Source organism: Oncorhynchus clarkii, chromosome 12, assembly GCF_045791955.1.
Source record: "Oncorhynchus clarkii lewisi isolate Uvic-CL-2024 chromosome 12, UVic_Ocla_1.0, whole genome shotgun sequence".
Classification (NCBI taxonomy): Eukaryota; Metazoa; Chordata; class Actinopteri; order Salmoniformes; family Salmonidae; genus Oncorhynchus; species Oncorhynchus clarkii.
In genome coordinates, this window is record NC_092158.1 from 72239936 (window position 1) to 72257720 (window position 17785).

The 17785-nt window shown below is 41.5% G+C and overlaps 2 protein-coding genes and 3 non-coding genes across 5 annotated transcripts; 4 read left to right on the forward strand and 1 right to left on the reverse strand.

Moving 5' to 3' along the window:
• Positions 1 to 428: 428 nt before the first annotated feature.
• On the reverse strand, positions 429 to 5084 carry LOC139421204 (apoptosis regulator BAX-like). Its single transcript, XM_071171867.1, has 6 exons — positions 4858 to 5084; positions 3202 to 3250; positions 2280 to 2444; positions 2024 to 2159; positions 1698 to 1802; positions 429 to 1567 (listed from the first exon to the last, which is right to left on the reverse strand). Exons 1-6 carry the CDS (start codon positions 4886 to 4888, stop codon positions 1469 to 1471), a joined length of 585 nt encoding a protein of 194 aa, XP_071027968.1. The 5' UTR covers positions 4889 to 5084; the 3' UTR covers positions 429 to 1468.
• A 77-nt stretch (positions 5085 to 5161) lies between these two features.
• LOC139421206 (small ribosomal subunit protein uS17) lies at positions 5162 to 8088 on the forward strand. Its single transcript, XM_071171868.1, has 5 exons — positions 5162 to 5234; positions 6072 to 6212; positions 6997 to 7072; positions 7350 to 7479; positions 7876 to 8088. Exons 1-5 carry the CDS (start codon positions 5220 to 5222, stop codon positions 7997 to 7999), a joined length of 486 nt encoding a protein of 161 aa, XP_071027969.1. The 5' UTR covers positions 5162 to 5219; the 3' UTR covers positions 8000 to 8088.
• LOC139423286 (small nucleolar RNA SNORD35) lies at positions 5895 to 5978 on the forward strand. The gene has a single exon (XR_011635838.1). It is a non-coding gene; the product is annotated as a small nucleolar RNA SNORD35 (small nucleolar RNA).
• LOC139423285 (small nucleolar RNA SNORD35) lies at positions 6346 to 6427 on the forward strand. Its single transcript, XR_011635837.1, has one exon. It is a non-coding gene; the product is annotated as a small nucleolar RNA SNORD35 (small nucleolar RNA).
• LOC139423287 (small nucleolar RNA SNORD35) lies at positions 7657 to 7740 on the forward strand. The gene has a single exon (XR_011635839.1). It is a non-coding gene; the product is annotated as a small nucleolar RNA SNORD35 (small nucleolar RNA).
• Positions 8089 to 17785: the final 9697 nt, after the last annotated feature.

The window sequence follows — 17785 nt, forward strand, 5'->3', positions numbered from 1 at the left end:
TGGTCTTTGTGTTCTCTTTAGAGACAATGGTTAATGTAAATAAGCTACAACTGCCTTTTCTCAAAGTACGGTATGAAAAGTCCAACAGTGCTGTAGACCTAGCAAAATGTTATACAGCTGTCCAAACAGCCCTTTTCTGTACTTAGCTAGAGCACACACAACAACAGCACTGAGCCAATAAGATGTTAACATCTCAACCCTGTGTACCTTACAGTAACATGGCATCATGTCATGAAATCAAAGCTCTACTCTGGAGAATTTCATATCCATTTGTTGATCAATAGGAAAGATTCAATCCAACTACTGCATTACTATTAGACACTCTTATGCTTCCAGTTAAGAATTTGTGTATAAGCAGGCAATAGTTTTAAAATCATATTTTTCACACCCCACAATCTTTCCCCAAATATGTCACAGCTTAAGAAGGATCACAATCCATAAAATGTTTTTATTTTAGGTTCATATTACTAAAACAAACTGTCACTGCAAAAAGATAATTTCAGGGGACAAGAGTTTTACAAAAGATTTATAGAAAAAGTGAAAAATTTGAACAATATCAAAGCAATTTATTGTAGAAATTAAAAAAAGGACAAAGGCACTGACAACTTAAAAGAAATAAGAAAAAGTTCCCTTATTTGTTAACACATTAACAAGGTGTATAAAAAGAGCATTTGATTGTGAAGGATTATGGTATAGTCTACTTTTAAATAGCCCACCATAGAATACAGTACTTTGAACACTATGCTGAGAGAGAGGTAAACATCTGTGAGAGGAGGACAGTGCAGTGTGTGTGTGCAGTAGAATTGCGTGCGCACACACACGCGTACCTGGAACATCTGTTGATCCTATGATCACACATAGATGCTCACAGACACACACCCCAAAATGCATACTCTAGCAAAGAGATACAATGAAGATGGCTGGAGAGAATGATCAGATAGGAAAAAGGAGAGACTCAATGGGAGAAGTGCAACAGAAATAAAGCACAGCAGGAAAGCATAGGAGGTTCTCATGGCTAACCTGAGGGGGGTGAGTTAATGTCATCAGTTCATGTCATAAGACTTAAGCAACAAAATGTCATGCAGCGACTTGTTTGTTTGTAAGAAATAAAAAATAAATTAATTCAAAGATGTGCCCTGGCCGAGTCTCTATACATCTCTTTCCATCTTTCTCTCCTGTATGTGCGGTCAAGAGCCGCTCACATTTTCAGCGGTGTAGGGAACAGAGGTAAGAAGAACTTTGAATCTGACTTGATCCTTTGCCATGGATGGAGGGCAGGAAAGAGGAGTGGTTGATCAGGTCCAAACGTAGCTGTTTTTCCATTCCAAACTCTATTTTTCCTCACCTTTCCTTCCCCAGAAACACTTCCCATTTACCCTCACATCAGGTCTGTCTCTACTACCTAGTTCTCCTCCCAGTCTTATGTCCCTCCCTCTTTGTCCTTTCTTCTCTCAGGCTCTCCTCCCCCTCACATCCTGCGGATGACCAGCACAGTGGTAAGAACTCCAGCGAGGAACACCCCCACGGTCTGCCAGGTGGGAGTGCCAAAGTAGGAACGGATTCCCTCCTAAGAATTGGGAAGAGACCATTGTCTTCAACCATCACTACAACTACAAATTCAAAAACACATTTATAAAAAAAAACATGTATGAAACCTGTAAATCAATTTGGGGAAAGCACATCTACTGATTCCTTACCCAGCCACCCTGCTCCCTAATCCAGTTGATCACATGATCTCGCAGGTAGTCTGTGGCCCAGCTGATAATGGTTCTGATGATGTCAGGGACCTTGGTCAACAGAGCCTGAGGAGAGAAAGATGATGCTGTCTTATTACACAATGAAGAAGCCAACTCATCCCAAAACGTATAAAATGCAGTACCATTCCAAGCGTTGCGGTTTTCAAAACAGTGAATCTATTCCGACTGAGATGAGCCCCGTTTCCTTTGTCTAACAGAGGACAAGAGAGCAAGAGATTTATTGAGAGAGGAGAGCTAAATAAAACACAACCACTGACAACCCTCACCTTGATGACCAGCCGACAGGCAAAGTAGAAGAGTGCCACCACCCTGCCCCAGTTGAACTTCCCATCAGAGAAGATCTCACAGGCCACTCTCATAAAAACCTCCTGGCTAGGCTGGAGTGCAGTATCATTTATCATACTGAATGGAAAAACAAGAGAGATGCTCTGAGTATTGCACAAACTCCAGAGGTCAATTCAAAGTGAATATCGATTCAAGCAAAGAGCTGGAGTCCCTTTCTAAGTCCTTGGTTTAAGATACCTTTGGAGTTGTGTATTGCCATCCAGCTCATCTCCAATCTGCTGCAGGCACTGGGCCAGTTTCTTGTGGTTGGGGTCACACAGCTCACTCCCGCCCAACTGGGTCTGTAACACTGACAACTGAGTACTGCTGTCAGCATGGCGACGAACCCGCTCGTAGATGAAACTGCGAAGAGAGGGTCACCGGTAAACAACTAGCTAGTATATGTGATCCTTGTCTGATTAATCAGGGTGTAACAAAATTAATTGGTACATACAGCCTGAAACATTGGAGTGCAAAATCTCATAAAATGTTCAGCCAGAATGCTGAATTTTTTTAAACATTTTTTGAAACTTACTCTACAGGTTGTCTGTGCAGTTTGTCCTTCAGACGCTCGAAATTTGAGACAAATATCCACAGGAAAGTATTGTTTACCAGGCTTTTTAGAGTGCTGGTAGGTCAGATGAATGCGATCAACATCTGATCTGTGGTTCGCTGACGCTTGGCTATTGTTTACATATTGTGCATGTGTTTACGTCGCATTCGTCAGAAGATTGAAAATACACAACAAAAACAACAAGCCAACAGAACCATAAGCCAACAGAACCATATAAGCCAACAGAACCATATACCTACCGGCTCAGTAAAAAGCCTGGTAAACAGGCTTTTTACTGAGGATATTTTGTCTCAAATTATTTTGTCTCAAATTTTTTGTCTCAAATTTCAAGTGGCTGAAGGACAAACCGCACAGACAACCTGTAGTGTAAAGTTCAAATGTAATGTTATTCAACATTCTGGCTTGTAAAGGAACATTTATGATTTGGACTCCAATGTTTCAGGCTATATGTACCAATTAAATTGTGTATTACAGCCTGATTAAATCAGACAAATGTGAATAAAGAATAAAGATCAAATTCAGGAGTAAACGAGAAGGTATACTCACTCTGTCAGTAATCTTTTTCCCAGTTCTAGTACCTGATCAGTTCCATTACCTGAGAACACAAAGCAACACTGTAGTGAGAGTACTACCAGAACATAAACCAACAGCAGGTAGAGGCAATTTAAGACAATGCCAATGTCTAGGTAGCCTGGCTAACACTGAACTCTTGAAGTCCTCCTGACTGAGTCACGTAGGTAGCGTCAGCCAGGCTAATGTCATATCGAAACTGGGGAGTCATAAATATATTATGTAATGGGCTAAACATGATTGAAATGTGACGCAAAAATATATTTTTGAACAAGTAGGTACTGAAGTATGCAGGTCTCATGACCAGTTCAGTGTGACATGAATTAACGTGAAAGTTAAAACACCAGCTGACTCATTTTCAGAAGTAGACTTCTCAGCTGACATTAGTAACAGTTGGGCTGGCCCAAGATGTACTACAGATAGGTTAGTTGCCAATGATGTTTCTGGAATTACAACCATTAAGAATGAAGTACAACGACTCATTGGACTGCCACACCTGCCCCTACCAGCCCTACAGGAGGGCAGCTCCCAATCAGCCCAGTCCAAGCTCTTCTGTGCCCTAGCACCCCAATGGTGGAACCAGCTTTCCCCTGCCCATCTTCCCAAAAACATCTGAAACACTACCCCTTCAAAGAGTATCTTAAATACCCCCCCCCCCACTAACATGCATATTAAACACAGCTAGCTAGCACCCACATACTAGTCTGACGAATCAGTCTGTAATACACTATTAATTGGTATAAACAGCTTGTAACAAATGCCTGCAAAATCTTGTAAATGTTCCTTGCCAGAATGTTGAATAAAATTACATTTAAACTTACTATACCGATTGTCTGTGTGGTTTGTCCTTCATCTTCATTGAGACAAAATATCCCCAGGAAAGTACTGTTAAAAAGACTTTTTAGAGAGCCGGTAGGTATATGGTTCAGTACCAAGGTAAAGGTTGTTTTATATAGGATATTCGCTTCTCTCGCCAATAGCTATTGAACCAAGCATGCCATGACAATGAAAATATATTCTACATCAGGGAAGGATGGAGAACAATCCATAGGTTTTTTTGTGTGAATTTCTCATTTTCTTATCAGATTTCAATCTTCAAAAAGATCTAAGATTAACACACAAAAGGTGTCGATTGTTCTCCATCCTCCTCTGATTCAGAAATAAACGTCACAATACTCCATGTCATGGCATGCTTGGTTCAATAGCTATTGACGAGTGAAAACCGAATATCCAATACAAAACAGAATGTTTGGGGTGTATATGTATATACCAATTAACTGTTTATTACAGACTAGCACATAACGTTACAGGCTTACAGGCTAGCTTGGTGAGAAAATAAAACAAGTTAACTATAATGTAGCTTTCCCAGATAGATATATATATAGATAGATAGATAACTTAACTACCTAGTTATGTGTATGGGCATGTTTCAGAGATGGGATGGCTGGGTGTTATGTTAGCTAGTTAACCAGCTGGCTAGCTCGACGCGGCTGGGTCCAACCGGTAACAAACCTCAATTATTTAACAAGTTAACTAAACTGTGACACATTTTTTAAGTTCCGGCTCACGATAATTACGATATCAGTGCCACAGTTCCGTATCGATTGTGTTTATCATAGTTATGTCACTTACCTGAATCGCCTCCTCCCGACGGCGTAGCCATCTTGTAAAGTTACTAATATTACTTTGAGTCTGCTTCCGCCTGCAGTCATGTGACATATGTTTACAGTAACAGAGGAGTGGCTTCGTGTTGCTCGTTCATGAATGCCAGCTTGTAAGAACACAACGCAGAGGGCCGATAACATTTACGAGTAGTCAATTTACAAAACACTAAGACTATAGCAAGTTTAATCAGCAATGAATACAAATATTTTGACAAATGTAATCCAAGGTTCCGCTTCTGCCTTGCCCTTTATTAAACGTCATATCCTGATCTTCCTGACTTCTGTCCGTTGCGCGCATGCTTAGTTCTCTTTACGACTCGGCTGGCAAAGATGGCGGATGCACAAGTACGTTCCGCAAAACAACGTGGCGAAATTAATGTGCTTCTTTTTGACAGAAAAATAACTAGCATGGCATACAATAAATAGCTTTGGTTAAGCGAAGAGCATGCGATTGAAGTATTTCACTGTAGTTTGGTCCCTCAGTTGTTGTTTCGACTATTGCGTTCCGAGGCCCTGTGCTGTGGAACGCATTGTCGGAGATCCAGCTAGGCCGTTTGCTAACTAGGCCTTTACAACATTGTGCGTATGCTTAATCTGTAGTTCATAATCGAAGTTTACTGATTTATGGCAGAGTTGATAGCTAAAACCTGTCATTGCTAGATAAATGTATGCGCGAGAAGCTCAGTCTTAACGTACTGAAAAAGCTATAGCCGTCAGGTTAGTTTTTACGCGGCTGGCTTACTAGCCAGATCACTCTTTCGTTGGCCAAACTCAGCGGTCTACTTTCTCAATTTGTATATTCCAAATGTTATGGCTATTGTTTTAGTTACCTAGTTAATTTGCTCTGCTTTTGAGTGCAGCCAGCTCAAACTTTTCTGAACTTTCATAATGGCCAGCTTCATAGTGTAAATCTAGCTAGTGCACCCTTTCTGATCTGCTTCTCTGTTAAATTAACTTACAATACTTTGTAAACATTAATGCACAGGAGTCACGTCTCTTTTTACCTGCAAATGATGTTTTTCTCACGATGGTCTTCCTAGCCTGTGAGGCTCTGACGACACTGCCTAACGGCAACACTGATGCAGTATAGCTTGATGGGTCTTTTCAGATCCACGATGCAGCAACGGGTTAGTCTCTGCATAGATTATTTTTTTTACTTGGGGTTATGTCTTTTCCCCACAGACCGAGAGGGCTTATCAGAAGCAGCCAACCATCTTCCAGAACAAGAAGCGTGTTCTGGTTGGTGAAGGTGGCAAGGAGGCCAAGGAGAAGCTTCCACGCTACCACAAGAGCGTTGGTCTAGGCTTCAAAACCCCAAGAGAGGTGATGTACCCAACGACCTAAACTATCGTAAAACTACAGTTGTGCTCCTTATGGGCAGTATGATTTAATTGTTTTTGAATACAGCCTTGTCTGAGGTGTCAATTAGCTTGTATGGTTAACCGCTCTTTAAAGCTGCAAATGATGTTTTTCTCACGATGGTCTTCCAAGCCTGAGGCTCTGACGACACTGCCAAATGGCAACACTGATGCAGTTATAGGTCGCCTTTGGCCATCTATACTGAACAAAAAATAGATGTACGGTTATGCTCCAATGTTTCATGAGTAGAAATAAAAGGCCCCAGAAATGTTCCGTATGCACAAAAATATTTTTTTTCTAAAATGTTTGTTTACATCCCTGTTAGTGAAGATATCTCCTTTGGCAATATGATCCACCCACCTGTGGCATATCAAGAAGCTGCTCAAACACTATGATCATTACACAAGAGCACCATGTACATGGCACAATAAAAGGCCCCTCTAAAATGTTTAGTTTTGTCACAACACAATGCCACAGATGTCTCAAGTTGAGGGAGTGTGCAATTGGCATGCTGACTGCAGGAATGTTGGCCAGAGCTTTTGCCCTAAAATTGATGACAACTCATGAAACAGGAATATTTCTGTCTAAAGCCCAGTGGGTGGGCCTATGGCCGCTCCCCTGCCCATTCATGTGAAATCCAAAGATTATGCCCCAATTAATTAAAATGTCTGATTTCATTATGAACTGTAACTTGGGTAATTGTATGTTGGGTTTGTTTGAGAGAACCTAACTTTTTTCCCCCCAACAGGCTATCGATGGTACTTACATTGACAAGAAATGCCCCTTCACTGGGAATGTCTCCATCCGTGGTCGTATCCTCTCCGGTTAGTCTTTACATTTCCTTGCTGTTCATTGTTTTTGGTTTGAATGTAAAACAGTCATCTTTGGCATTTAGAGCCCTATATGACCACATCACTGAACTACTAATAGTTTTCTCATGATGGTCTTCCAAGCCTTCTGGATATGACAAAGCCTTATGGCATTACTGATGCAATGACCCTAAAACCATGCTTACCCTATTCAACGGTCTACTCCTATCCCTAGATCAGTGCTTAGATGTAGTCTAAGATTGACCACATTGACCTGATTCTGCCTTTTCAGGCGTGGTGACCAAGATGAAGATGCAGAGGACCATCGTCATCAGACGTGACTACCTGCATTACATCCGCAAATACAACCGCTTTGAGAAGAGGCACAAGAACATGTCTGTCCATCTTTCACCTGCCTTCAGGTAAGAGGATTTCTGTCGAGTCTTTTCAACCTCTCTTCTTTGCATGTCTTTTTCTTGCCAGGCTGTACCCAATAATTGGCTGATCGTGCCTAGCTAGTGCCTTTCCTACTGCAAGGGTGGCTGTAACTCACTGTTGCATTACAGTTGAAGTTCTATGAAATCAGATTTGATGTTGGCTGCAAATGATGTTTTTCTCACGATGGTCTTCCAAGCCCATGTGGCGTTGACGACACTGCCTAATGGCTACACTGATGCAGTTTGGCCTACCTATCACATGAGACGGCAGTGGTTTCCATGTTTCTCAATTCCTCTTGCATTATCTTGATGTTATTCCTAGAAAGCAGTGCCATGGTCGCTTTCGGATTATGCTCCAGTAATTCCCTCTTTTCCCTGCAGAGACGTCTCCGTCGGAGACATTGTTACCGTCGGAGAGTGCCGACCCCTCAGCAAGACAGTCAGGTTCAACGTCCTCAAGGTCACAAAGGCTGCTGGAGCCAAGAAGCAGTTCCAGAAGTTCTAATCTAGGATGTGCAGGAGATGAGACCAATTGGCAGGAAGGCTTTCTAGGCTGACCTGCTCTGAAGTATCTGAAATAAAGAAAATGTTCTGCATCTTGGTCTTCTGGCTTGTCTTTTGTTAAATCATTACGTTTGTACAGTTCAATGGGAAGCCTTTGCCAATTAACTGAAAAGGAGTGCTTTGTCTTGCGTAATAACTGAGTCTGACTTATTGTGTGTTCTGCCGGACAATTCTCTCCGTTGTCCATCCATCAACTGACTCCTATACCACGGCTTTCAGGCAATCAGCATTGAGGACTGGACCCATCCAGTTTATAATTATTTATATACCTTGGTCTCAAAGGTCAAAGATGGATACACAATAGGGACCCCTAGTGGATAACTAAATCTGTCAAGACTCAAGTGTGGCCCTGTCCTATGCTTAACCAACAGAGGGTGACAAACACCTAGTTTTTTAAATAAAAACAAAATGTACTGATGAGATTTGAAGTAATAGCACACTGGCTTCCATCCTGGGACTGGGTGTAGAAAGAGGATATAAAGTATTGTTAGTACCATAACAGTAAACAAATGATTCTCGTCTTATTTAAATCTGATAGACAAAGTAATATTAATATTTATCCTTTAATTCATTCACATTTAGTGTGCCACATTCAGTGGAGGCTGTTTGAGGCAAGTTGATTGTCACCCATGGTCCACACAGCATATTTTCCAAGTCATGGGAGAGATCTGCAGTGGCATGCTACTGAAACTCCCAATGTGAATACAAAGAAGCAATATGGAATATAAAATAAATGCTTTCAGAAATCAAATGTTTCAACTGACAAATACCAGTGGGAATGTTCCCTTTCAAACTGGCAATGTAAGGTTTTTATATTTGGTCTGAATGATGGTATGGAAGTATTTCTCCCACGAGACCATATACATTTGAACCCAAACAAATCATGTACACAAGTCCTTGGTTGGACTCATTCTAGGGTTGTCTTGTTTTTCAGTTTGTTCCATTGTTTCCTAGGTGTTTTGCTATAGGTCTGTACGCCCCATGGCTTCTGAGATCCAGGAGAAAACATACCCGAACATATGCAATACATGCTAAATTGCCTGCGTGCATCAGCTGAGGCATATGGGGCTTTGATTCTGATATCCAACCCCTCAGTGTCTTTGCATGGGAATGAGAGAGAGAGAGCCCCTCAGCCCCTCCCTCAGGCTGAGCTTCTGTCTACTTTGCTGCCTGGGTCTACCAAGGTCTTGGTGTCTGCATTTACATAATGATGTTGAGGTTGCTGCTTTCCCAGTGCCTATGCGAATGTGGACCGTATGGTGGTGACGTGAGTCCAGCTATGGCAGGGGGTTGAGTGGGGCATGTTCTCACATTGTAGACACACTGATGAAGCCAGACCCATAAGTGACCTTGCTAGACAGCATTCATAAGAAGCTTGCAATCCCATATAATCCCTGATCCTTGGCCACTGCTTATGCCCACCTCTTATTTGACCTAGTCACGGATTAAGGTCTGGATTCAATTCGTATCGAGGAAGATCTACGTAAATTTAAAGGCAATGTTCCCGCGTTCGCAGAGACTGCATTCATGGTAAACGCGGATCTTCCACGATACAGATTGAATCCAGCCCTAAACCTTCTACCAGACTGTTGTCTGACTGCAGAATCCTGGCACACAATACAGCTTCTCAAGAAAGGTAGTAACATCAATAAATAAATGAAACATGTCTAACAAGGTAGAGTTTCTGTCAACTCCCAAGATTATGGCACATCTGTTCAATGGAAATCATTCTAAATACTGGGCTAAAAAAATAACTACAGGGTCAACTGCATTACTTCATCAGCAAGGCTGGTCTCCAACGCTGGGGTCGTCATGCCGTAGGCCTCCATAGACAGGGGACTGTGTAATGGGGTTAGGATAGGCCCCAGGGGTGATCTGTGGACCATAGCTCCTCTCACGCACAGACACCCCAGGGAGAGGAAGGAGAGACCTGACCATGACCCCTCAATGGTCAAGCTTGCTCATGAATCCATACTGAGAGGAGGCAAGAGAGATGAATCATCATATATTGAGTTTGTTTAGTGAGCATCTGGTTTTGTTCTTTTTAATGCTACTCTGGAACTTGCCGCGTCACTTACAGTGAGGTCCAAAAGTGGATTTGAAATGATACAATGACTACGAGGTTAAAATGTATACTGTCAGATTTAATTTAAGGTTACTTTAATCCATATTGGGTGAACCATGTAGAAATTACAACCCTTTTGGGAACCAAAAGTACTCTGAAAAATTCACTTACAGTTGAAGTCGGAAGTTTACATACACCTTAGCAAAATACATTTAAACTCTGTTTTTCACAATTCCTGACATTTAATCCTTGTAAAAAATTCCCTGTCTTAGGTCAGTTAGGATCACCACTTTCTTTTAAGAATGTGAAATGTCAGAATAATAGTAGAGAGAATGATCACATTCCCAGTGGGTCAGAAGTTTACATACACTCAATTAGTATTTGGTAGCATTGCCTTTAAATTGTTTAACTTGGGTCAAATTTTTTGGGGAGTCTTCCACAAGCTTCCCACAATAAGTTGGGTGAATTTTGTCCCATTCCTCCTGGCAGAGCTGGTGTAACGGAGTCAGGTTTGTAGGCCTCCTTGCTCGCACACGCTTTTTCAGTTCTGCCCACAATTATTTTTATAGGATTGAGGTCAGGGCTTTGTTATGGCCATTCCAATGCCTTGAGTTTGTTGTCCTTAAGCCATTTTGCCACAACTTTGGAAGTATGCTTGGGGTCATTGTCCATTTGGAAGACCTGTTTGTGACCAAGCTTTAACTTCCTGACTGATGTCTTGAGATGTTGCTTCAATATATCCAAATTTTCCTCCCTCACGATGTCATCTATTTTGTGAAGTCGACCAGTCCCTCTCGCAGCAAAGCACCCCCACAACATGATGCTGTCACACCTGTGCTTCACGGTTGGGATGGTGTTCTTTGGCTTGCAAGCCTCCCCTTTTTCCTCCAAACATAACGATGGTCATTATGGCCAAACAGTTCTATTTTTGTTTCAGAGGACATTTCTCCAAAAAGTATGATCTTTGTCCCCATGTGCAGTTGCAAACCGTAGTCTGGCTTTTTTATGGCAGTTTTGACGCAGTGGCTTCTTCCTTGCTGAGCGGCCTTTCAGGTTATGTTGATATAGGACTCGTTTTACTGTGGAGATAGATACTTTTGTACCTGTTTTCTCCAGCATCTTCACAAGGTCCTTTGTTGTTGTTCTGGGATTGATTTGCACTTTTCACAACGAAGTACATTCATCTCTAGGAGACAGAACGCATCTCCTTCCTGAGCGGTATGATGGCTGCGTGATCCCATGGTGTTTATACTTGCGTACTATTGTTTGTACAGATGAATGTGGTACCTTCAGGCGTTTGGAAATTGCTCCCAAGGATGAACCAGACTTGTAGAGGTCTACAGTTTTTTTTTTCTGAGGTCTTGGCTGATTTCTCAAGCAAAGAGGCATTGGGTTTGAAGGTATGGCCTTGAAATACATTCACAGGTACACCTCTAATTGACTCAGATAATGTCAATTAGCCTATCAGAAGCTTCTAAAAGTCATGAATTTTTTTTCTGGAATTTCCAAGCTGTTTAAAGGAACAGTCAACTTAGTGTATGTAAACTTCTGACTCACTAGAATTGCGATACAGAGAAATATAAGTGAAATAATCTGTCTGTAAACAATTGTTGGAAAAATTACTTGTGTCATGCACAAAGTAGATGTCCTAACCGACTTGCCAACACTATAGTTTGTTAACAAGAAATTTGGAGAGTGGTTGAAAAACAAGTTTTAATGACTCCAACCTAAGTGTATGTAAACGTCTGACTTCAACTGTATATGTGTATTAAAGTAGTTAAAAACTTTAGTGTTTGGTCCCATATTCCTAGCACGAAATGACTACATCAAGCTTGTGACAATACAAACTTGTTGGATGCATTTGCAGTTGGTTTTGGTTGTGTTTCAGATAATTTTATGCCCAATAGAAATTGATGGTAAATTTTTTAGAAAGTTTATTGTAAATAAGAATAGAATGTGTTTCTGGATGTCACCATGATTACGGATAATCCTGAATGAATCGTGAATAACGATGAGTGAGAAAGTTACAGAAGCTCAAAGATCAAACCCCCAAGACATGCGAACCTCTCAACATTACCATTAACAGAGGAGGTTAGCATTTTTGGGGGGTATGATATTTATTCCTCTCATTATTCACGATTCATTCAGGGTTATCCATAGTCGTGGTGACATCCACATGAATGTAGAAGTGTTTAGAAACATATTCTCTAATATTTTAATTAGAAGGGACTCCAAAAAGTGCTGTAATTTTTAAACGGTTCACCCGATATGGATGACAATACCCTCAAATTGGAGCTCACTACATCACTGACAAATAGTTGTTAGCCTCATTTTTAAAATGGTCACTACGCACCATTGTTTTGGTCTTAGTTGGTGATTTGCTAAGGCAATCAATTGCAAGTAAGGAAATCAGCCCCTGTAGTTTTCTGTGGAGGATGGAGGATTATGTAACTAAATAGACTTTATAGAGATGGTTTTATTATGAATCATAAACACAGGTCTTAGTCTGATGAGGATAGGTCCATAAATTACAGGAGATCAAAGGTATGTGGAGGTTTTTAAGGTGTGGAACAGTGTTAAGGTGTGGAACAGTGTTCTATTCTCATAAAATAGATATAGCTGTTGACCTTTGCAATGCGTTTTGCGAAAGAATACTTGAATCTTTTTGAATTAAAATCTCTTTCATAAATCCAGCTTGATTTAGTTTCTGTAGTGGATAAAAATACATAGAACCAGGGTACAGTAGCCCACGGTGCACAGATGTCAATTCAACGTCTATTCCACGTTAGTTCAACGTCATTTCATTGAAATGACGTGGGAAGTTAACCAGTTCTGATTTTGTGTACATTAACTTTGTATTGCAGGTTTTCTGCCCAAACCGCTGGCAAACAGGGGGAACTCCAGTGCCTGATTTCATTATCCTAGGCGCACACAACAATGCAATCAGGCAAGGAAATATTAACTTATGTAACAACTTGAGAAGCAACCACTTGCAGCAGTTCAAAGCATATCTGTTTCATGTATTACATGGCAGTTAAAGCTGTTATGGAGCATGCCTCATTGTTAGTCCATGTTGATACATGCATCTTGTGCTCACACCTGCAGCAGCTGTTAGTTCAATACCAATGACTCACTGGGGGATCCATATACTTAAATGTAACTCTAAAGTAAATGTTAACAATGCAAAAAGACAGGAAGAAGATGCAGATATTCTATACTGTTCTCGTCTTTTGGTTCCTTCTCAGTCAGAAACTGTTTTCGGTGGGTAGAATGGGACTGAATGATTCTTCTTGTAAGTTTTCAATATTTTGTATAGGTTCAATTAAGATGCCAAACTCTCTAGATGATTTGCTCTCGCTACAATATCATCTAATTTGTATTTTCTTCCATGTCTCAATCTTCACTGTATCATTAGTTAGGTAACCTGACTCATGAGATTTGCCACTTTTTGAGCTGTGAGTAATGTGGCTGTATGTCTCCACTAAACAAAGAGATCATTTCTATGTAACATCCTGATGGAGTGGAGATAATTTCTATGTAACACACGGATGGAAAATCTAGCTATTTCTCCAGGTGAGTATATTGTTGAAAGAGGGCCCAGGGCAAACCTGTCCCTGTCCATCTAATTTCTCTGCTAAAGAGCTCAACACTTTCCAGCTGTAAAAGGTCCCAAAAGGTGCAGCTAAGCACTACTGAGAGGGTTAGAAGTGAATGGACCATCAATTACAGGCTTGTAGCAGGTTCAGATTAGACTGCCAGGGGGGCGAGAGAGAGCTACTCTAAATGGTGGCATGGCACTGGGCACAGACATCATTTGAACATCTAGTTTTGATATACATTTTATTGAGTTGTCAACGAGCGCAAATTCAATGTGAAATCAACAATCATTTTATCCGTGCCATTGGATTTAAGGGGGGAGTACAGGAATCCCTGAAATTCCTTTACATTGATGACTTTTTGCTAAACCAATCCGTTTTCCCCATTGATTCAACGTCATCACATTTATTTTTGTTGTTGAAATAACGTGGAAACATTGTTGATTCAACCAGTTTGTTCCCAGTGGGATGGCACTACTGCCCACAGCAGATCACTACCCTGCATGGCCTGGCTTCCTTTCCTCTCCACAACATTTACTGTCCACCACTTAACAGTCCAGTGCCTTGCAGGTTTACATGTTTACCTAGTGTCACTGAGCATGCACACAGGTTTTCTTACTTGTCCATTCAGCAGCAGGGATGTTAGTCTAGAGGGTCATCTCCGTAAGGGTCATGTCTGAAAGTTAAACACAGGCCTTATGGTGTCCCAGCAGGGGTCTGGGCAGGGGGCAGGACAGGAGGGGTCACGGTTCTGCACTGGGCCCTCATCTTGGTTTGTTTTGACATGTCAGCAAGCAGCACACAAACTCTTTTCCAGCAGCGGTGGAGGAGGCCCGATGACTTGAGCAGATGGGAGCAGAGCGGGGTTGTATACCGTAACATAGTGGAACATGGACCCTGGCATCAGCAGCCCCTCAGATGGCGCCCTGCCCTCTGTCAGCAGCTAGCATAGAGGCGGGGGTGGGGAAGGGGCTGAGTCCTCTACTCTACTGGGGTTACCAACACAGAGCTGGCAATGTACTGCACTCTGAGGTTGCACGTAGGAGGAGGATATTGTCTTACTATGATGCCCTGGTGGCTTATGTATGATTATGTGAATGTTAAGAGTTGATGTAGAGGACTCTCAACATGTGTATGTAATCATACTGGAACATTTGTACTTCTGATATGTATGTTAATGCAGTTTTCATTCTTATCTTTGTTGATGTTTGTCATTCTCTTGAGAAGTTTAAAATCATTAGCAAGTATTTGCTTTTCTGATGTCTAGCTGCACGCTTTTCTGTTTCCAAAGGCAAACATTTTCCAGGCTTGGGCGGTCTTCTGGGGCACTGTGGGTCAGCGCCGGGTCACACACCACATCTGGACAACGCATCAGCCCTTCAGATGTGCACAAGGATATCCACTGTCCCTGGATCAAATCAACTATATTTGTGTCCAACAACTTCCTGTTGAAAGACAAGGGTGTCAATAGAAAAACAGACAATCATATGCATATCTTACACACTTCTTTATTTTAACTAGGCAAGTCAGTTAAGAACAAATTCTTATTTACAATGACAGCCTAGGAACAGTGCCTTAACAACAGATTTTCCAAGCTTGGTGATTCGATCTAGCAACCTTTTGGTTACTGGCCCAACGCTCTAACCACTAGGCTACCTGCCGCCCCTTAAAAGCAGATGATATAGGATGAGCTGATATAAGTTGTTTGGTGCCAGTGAAAGTAGTTGATGTGCTGATCATTAGCATGTCAGAATACTTGAGGCAAAGGTCAGAGGTGCTGGTCATGGCTTGAGGTGTCTGGTACCAACAACAGCAGTGCATTTACAAGTGTGAGGTCGGCTCCTTAACTGATTTGAATGGGTTTTGCAGATGGGGCTTACCCTTCTCTCATTTCATCAAAATGTAATATCCATACCATAAATCAATCTCTGAGTTTTGGTTATGAAATGGCTTGAGTTGCATCCATTAAGTGAGCATAAACGTATCAAAGTTTTCATTTCTGTATTCAATGGTAAAGGTTTATTTATAAATCAATGCAAATGAAAATGCAGGGACTTCAAATTAGGTGAATTTACTCTCAAAACAAAGTTACAAGTTTGTTTTGAGCAGTGAGATATTTAATAGAAATGCACAATGATTATACTTCACCTGGTCTGTCAGTGAAAGCTGATAGCTGTTACCAGCTGCTCTTGAAGCTGGCTGGTCAGAGACGGGGCATGGGGCCAGCCTCATCCTCTTAACAACTGGCTCCTACTTTCCAGTCAAAGCAGCAGGTCCTAATTCAATATTCCCAGGATCTGCCGTGTCTGCCTGTCAGACCGGACGGATGGCTGGCATGTGTGGGTGTGATGGGCACCTCTGATTTTACACCAGGGTCTCAGATCAAACAGGCGCCGGGGTCAGAGATCAAGGTACAGGGTGTACCCAGCGTCAGCAGACTGGGGTCATGTGTGTGAATCATCCAACATGGCTTTCATCAGAGCATCCCTGGGGTGTGCTCTCAGTGACTGATGGTCATGTAAACCTACTGGAATTTGAGAATCTGAAAACCCATATAATGTGGGCCACATATCTGACTGGCAGAAACACAGGTTCCGTTTTCATTGTTCATGCATTGTGTTCTACAGGTCAGCTCCTATGACTACATAGACAGAATACATCTGAAATGCTACAAATCTGTTTTTCCTTAGGATGTAGTCTGCCACTAAGGCTATGATAAACAGACACTACTATAGATATAACTTTTTGAATGCATATTCATTATCATTCTCCTTTTTACAAAAAGAGACAAAGAAACTAGACAAACCAAAGCCAAAAAAACACAAACATTTTGTTTCCCTGTTGAATTGGCCCTTGGCTTGAGCTCTGAGCAGGAGGAATTCTCTGTGGCAGATGGTGAGTCATAACCCCTGAGGCCAGCAGCAATGCTACACTCTGGGACCCGGATACCTAATAATGCCCTGTTGAGCTTCTCACCCACAATGTTATCTCATCGCCCTGACCTATTGTGGCACTCACTGGCGGTAATGACAGTGGGGAGACCCAAGCTGTGATCAAGTCTCTCCCCAGAGAGAGACAAGAGCCTGGGAACCTGGTAGTAATCAGCACACAGGCCCAATCTCTCCATCTTACCTCAGTGGCATATCTCGTTTCCTATCACAGCACACAGCTAGTCTAGATACTGCTGCTCCTGCTGCTGCTGTTATTTGAGGTCAGCTACCAAAGACTATGCTTTAAGTGGAATCTGTTGAATTCCAATTTTGGGTGTCAGTGTAGATACTTGAGATTGTTTGTAAGGTTTTTGCTGATGCTCAACCTGGTCTCAGAGCATTTGGTATTATTCTTTATGTAAATTAGAGACACTCCATTTAGGGGAAAGGGGGCTACTTAGTCAGTTGTACAACTGAATGCCTTTCGGTTACTGGCCCAACGCTCTATGATATGTTACATTTCGTATGGTATGTAATAATTTGTGGATGTCCATCACCCATAATATGTTACGAGTCACAATTCGTAATATATGTAAACATTTGCAAAATGTACAATATGTTACGAATCTGCAAAACGTACAATATGTTACGAATTTTCTAAAGGTATGATATGTTATGAATTCTAGCTAGGCTAGGAGTTAAGGTTAGGGGTTATGGTTAAGATTAGGGTTAAGTTTAGGATTATGGTTGAAGGGTTAGGGAAGGGTTAGTTAACATGCTAAGTAGTTGCAAAGTAGCTAAAAAGTAGTAAGTCGTTGAAAAGTTGGTAATTATCTAAAATGCTAAAGTTGTCCATGATGAGATTCAAACTCGCAATCTTTGGTTTGCTGGACATTGTCTGTGATGGGATTTGAACTCGCAAACTTTGGGTTGCTTGACATTCCTGTTATACCCCCAACCACCATACTTTTGTTTTTGCTTTAAGTAACCATCTGTCTTATGTAACCATACCAAACGTAACCTATCATACTAATTTGAGTGTCCCAGGTTTACATTTACTATTTTACGACTAGTCTATGAGACCAGGCTGTGATCCTAGATATAGTGGGTGGATATTGCAGTTTGTTCTGTCTTTT

What these genes read in the sequence shown, in the direction of transcription:
- LOC139421206 (XM_071171868.1), top strand. An exon ending in CCGTGGTCGTATCCTCTCCG is followed by an intron (nt 7,073 to 7,349) that starts GTTAGTCTTTAC and finishes CTGCCTTTTCAG; the next exon opens with GCGTGGTGACCAAGATGAAG. An exon ending in CATCTTTCACCTGCCTTCAG is followed by an intron (nt 7,480 to 7,875) that starts GTAAGAGGATTT and finishes TTTTCCCTGCAG; the next exon opens with AGACGTCTCCGTCGGAGACA.
- LOC139421204 (XM_071171867.1), bottom strand. Translation starts at nt 4,888, where the DNA reads ATGGCTACGCCGTCGGGAGGAGGCGATTCAG. An exon ending in GTCGGGAGGAGGCGATTCAG is followed by an intron (nt 3,251 to 4,857) that starts GTAAGTGACATA and finishes TTGTGTTCTCAG; the next exon opens with GTAATGGAACTGATCAGGTA. An exon ending in TTAGGGAGCAGGGTGGCTGG is followed by an intron (nt 1,568 to 1,697) that starts GTAAGGAATCAG and finishes CCCAATTCTTAG; the next exon opens with GAGGGAATCCGTTCCTACTT.